The sequence below is a fragment of the Triticum dicoccoides genome, chromosome 1A, assembly GCF_002162155.2.
Source record: "Triticum dicoccoides isolate Atlit2015 ecotype Zavitan chromosome 1A, WEW_v2.0, whole genome shotgun sequence".
Lineage (NCBI taxonomy): Eukaryota > Viridiplantae > Streptophyta > Magnoliopsida > Poales > Poaceae > Triticum > Triticum dicoccoides.
The window spans coordinates 453,753,744-453,757,937 of NC_041380.1; the positions used below are offsets into that span (position 1 = coordinate 453,753,744).

The window sequence follows — 4,194 nt, forward strand, 5'->3', positions numbered from 1 at the left end:
CCCTATCCAAATCCTGGCTCCGCCCCTGATTAGAGATAGGGTTTATTAAGAACACTCCAATTGTTGCAACAACAAAAGCTTTAGGACCTGCAATCTGAAATTGATTAGAAGGATGATCATATTTATTAGGCGTACATTAAGCAAAGCCTTTGTAGCATGGAGAAAATGGAGGAAGAGTGCGTCGAAGCAGCCTCCAAGCAAATGTTTTCACTCTAGGAGCAATGGTTTGTAATAGTCCAGTATCCAATCGTTACAACAACAAAAGCTTTAGGACCTACAATCTGAAATTGATTAGAGGGATGATCATATTTATTAGATGAGGGTAAAGTGTGCTAATTGGATACTTTGTTCGTCCAGAGGAATATCAAGTCGTACATTAAGCAAAGCCTTTGTACCCTTTTCGAAAGACTGCCACACTCACCAACTTACTGACCAACAAGACATACATATCACAACCCCCAGCTTTATTAATAACAAGCATCATAATAGCGTCTCCACGTTTTATATATTTTATAAAAAATACAGCTAGGTAGTCACACAAATCGCTACACACAGCAATAGATCGAGATCCCTAAAGTGCGGCCTCTAAGCGTTGACACGAACGTGCACTACATCATCACTTCACATAAACTACAAGTATACAAGAACAACAAGAATGCACCGGACATAATGTGGTGCACTGGATTAATCCAACTACCAAAAACAATTTGAACCTGCTCGTAACTTCCCACGGATCTGGGACTCCCCCCAAAAAAATCCTCCATCACCATGCTTACATTGCAGTAATGTCGACCCAGCGCTCGTCCGCCGACGCCGTCCCGTCACAGCTCCTTCCGGGGAGGCAAGCCTTGGCCTTCGCCGCGTCCTGGACGCGGTAGCTCTCGCTCACGTTGTCGCCCAGCACCAGCCCGTCCACCGCGTCGATCATCCGCTGGTAGCGCCACCGGTCGTCGCTGTAACGGTACATCTGGCTCGTCGCCGCCGACCCGTTGATCACGTCGTGGTCCTTGACGACCATCCAGCCCACCGCCGTCTGCTCATCCACCAGCTTCGCCTCGTTCTCGAACCCGTCGGACTTCACTTCCGTCTCGAGCTTGAGGGTGTGGGACAGGCTCCCCGTGACGACGGACGTGCCGTCCTCGCCGTCCTCCGTGTCCATGTAGAACGACAGAGGGTACTCGGACTCGGTCTTGAGCTTGCCGATCACCTTCCTCGCCTCCGACCGGACCAGCACCTCCGTCTCCTGCTCCGCCTTCATCTGGACGGTCTTGTTCCGGCCGTCGCTGGTGAACTCGACCAGGCTGCGTGCCTCCAGCTCCGTCTCCACCTCGGTCGTCAAGTTGCCGAGCGACGACAGTACCCAGCCGCTGAAGAAGGACTTCCGCTTGGCATGGATGCTGAAGCTGCCGTTCAGCAGCTGCGTCGTGTACCGGCGGGAGATGGACAGCCGCGGCGTCCGGTACCGGCCGAGCGACGCTTGCACGTCCGACGCGCTGGGGTCCAGCCAGAGGTGCAGGTTGGCGTCCACGAGCCACTCGGCGATGCCGTCCACCACGCTGATGCCGAACTCGTGCGCCTTGCCGTCGACGAGGAGGCCGAGGAACGGAGTGAGCTCGACGTCGTAGGTGGGCAGGTCGAACGCGCCGATGGCGGACACGGGCTGCCAGTAGAGCGGGTTGATGCCGCCCGTGTAGATGACGGGGAACGGCACGAAGGAGCCGGCGAAGTGGTGGTCCACGCTGACGACGACCTCGCGGTACGCGGCGTTGCCCCTCTGCGTGGTGAGGTTGTTCTCCTGGATGTAGAGGTCCGGCGGGTTGGAGTACCAGAACTCGTCGTTGGAGTGAGGGGACACGAACACCTCGAGGACCGCACGGTAGGTGCTCGACGGAATGGTCACGAGCTTGGAGCGCGAGTCGGACGAGTTCTGGATGCGGAACCAGTAGCCGCTGTCGCCGGTGGCCTCCGAGATGGGCAGGATCAGGTCCGCCGGCTGGAAGTACGACTCCGGCAGCGTCGGTGCCGCCGGACTGGCGTCGGCGACATCACCATCGGAGGAGGGGGGATTTACCACGGAGAGGTAAGCCGGAGTCCCGTGGAACTCGAAGGAGACGGTGACGTTGTCGATGCCGGTGTACTGGTCGTTGACGAGGTTCTCGAGCATGACCGAGAGGACGCCGTCGGGCGGGGAGCGGAGGAGGGCGGAGTAGCGGGTGACCTCCTTGCGCACGGTCCAGCTGACGCCCTCGGGGGTGGGCTCGGCGGTGGTGGTGCGGAGGAGCTCGGAGCCGTCGAGCCAGACGGCGGCGACGCGGTCGTACTGGTCGCCGGCGCAGGCGGCGGAGAAGGAGAGCACGACCTGGGACCAGGGCGCGGGGCACCCGGGCGGGGGCGCATAGGCGGCCTTGGCCGGGGGCGCGCCGTAGGTGTTGGCGAAGGAGTAGGAGAGCACCGGCACGGTGCAGGTCGGCGCGGCGGGGGGCGGGCCCTGGAGCGGGTAGGTGGGGTCGACGTACTCCTGGGCCGCCGCATTGCCCGTGGCCGGCGGCGCGTAGCGGACGGCGTAGCGGTCGGGGGCCTCGGCGAGAGCCGGGCCGAGGAGGTGGAGGAGGAGGAGGAGAGCCAGCGGCGGCATCTTGCGCTGCGACGGGGAAAAGGTCGCTGGCTCACTGATGAGTGCCGAGGGCCGGGCCGGCTTGTTCAACTCGTGTTGAGTGGTGTTTTCTGGATCTCTTTTGGATTATTTTTTCTGCAATTCTGCCGTACTTCAGATTGGTCGTTGGTGGTGCTCGTGAGTCGTGAGATCGTGCACGGCAGTGAATAAAATTGAGCATTTGATCACTGACCACCAGACGATCAACTGACACGTAGTATTAGTGGTATGGACGTGAAGTTGTTCTTGGTTCCAAAGTTAGATCATGTGTTCCACAGAAGATTTTTTCTTTGGCAAACTGAAGCCCTCAAAAAGGGATGTATTTTTTTTATTAATTCAGCATCCCAGCGCAGCGTATAGAAAGGATCTTTCCCAGAGGAAAGTCAATGGCTTCATAAGTCAACCTGGCATTACATCGAGAAGATTTGCTGTAGATATGAGAGCAGCTACTAGTAGAAGATCTACACTTGCTATGGCGGCAGCGGCAAGAAAACCGATAGAGAAGCCAGGACATTGGAGTATCAAACCAGAGCTTTATATTGAACAGTTTTGCTAAGGCACATTTAGATGTGTCATAAGTATTGCACATCTAAGTTCTATATCATTGATCTTACGTTGAGATTTGTGCGGATATTTTCTTTTTGTTTTTTCTTTTCCTTTTTATGCTTGATTCACTCATTTAGATGTGCAATAAGTAAGGCACATCTAGATGTGCCTTAGACATTTCCTATATTAAACACAGAAGGGGTTGATAGTAGGGTGTCAGGGTGTTCAAAATCAAAAGAAATGCCCATAGGGAAGCTCAAGCTGCTATCCATTCAACTCCTGGAAGCATTTACATTTACACTTTTCTAGTGCAGCTCACTCTTGAGCCTCTTGTCCAACAAAGGCTGCTCTATGTAATTTAGTTAAGGACAATGTTGATGTTTTAGCTGTGACCTATCTTATATAAATAAAATCCTGGGTTTACAAAAAAAGAGAGTAAAGATCTACACAAGAACGCAGTCGAAGAAATTAGCAAGATATTTTCAAGTTTGAGTAAAATTCCATGCAATATCTTTAACAAAGAAATAACATGAACGCATTGTTATTGTCGGCCCATACAAACCATTAAGTCAGACAGAGGTTTTTCACCTGGAGCTCGAGACCAAGTGCTACTGATATTGGGAGCAAGAACATAAACATTTTTTTCCAGAGATTTCAAACAACTATTCATGAGAACCAACAAATGATCGGGTGGCTACTGTTGGATTATGGATGGGCTTAGGCTCATATAAGACACTAATCCCTAGTTAATCTTGAGGCTCATGTATGAGATGGCAGATGGAGGGAAGTTTAGTCCCACCTTGCTAGTTGAGGAGAGTTGAGACCCATTTATAAGGGTTGCTCTACCACTTGCCATTGGGAGCTTGGGAAGAGGAGTGGTATACACACGCTCCTCCTCCTCCTCCGCCCGCCTCGTCACGACGTGCGCCACGGGTGAGCCGAGCCAGAGCTTATTTTTGCCGCTCAGGAACGAGTCGCTAACAGGTGGGCCACTG

The 4,194-nt window shown here is 53.5% G+C and overlaps 1 protein-coding gene across 1 annotated transcript; it reads right to left on the reverse strand.

Moving 5' to 3' along the window:
- Positions 1 to 447: 447 nt before the first annotated feature.
- Positions 448 to 2,698, reverse strand: LOC119278268 (peptide-N4-(N-acetyl-beta-glucosaminyl)asparagine amidase A-like). The gene has a single exon (XM_037559635.1). It carries the CDS (start codon positions 2,633 to 2,635, stop codon positions 773 to 775), a length of 1,863 nt encoding a protein of 620 aa, XP_037415532.1. The 5' UTR covers positions 2,636 to 2,698; the 3' UTR covers positions 448 to 772.
- Positions 2,699 to 4,194: the final 1,496 nt, after the last annotated feature.

Coding starts and splice junctions, on each gene's coding strand:
- LOC119278268 (XM_037559635.1), bottom strand. CDS start 2,635: ATGCCGCCGCTGGCTCTCCTCCTCCTCCTCCACCTCCTCGGCCCGGCT.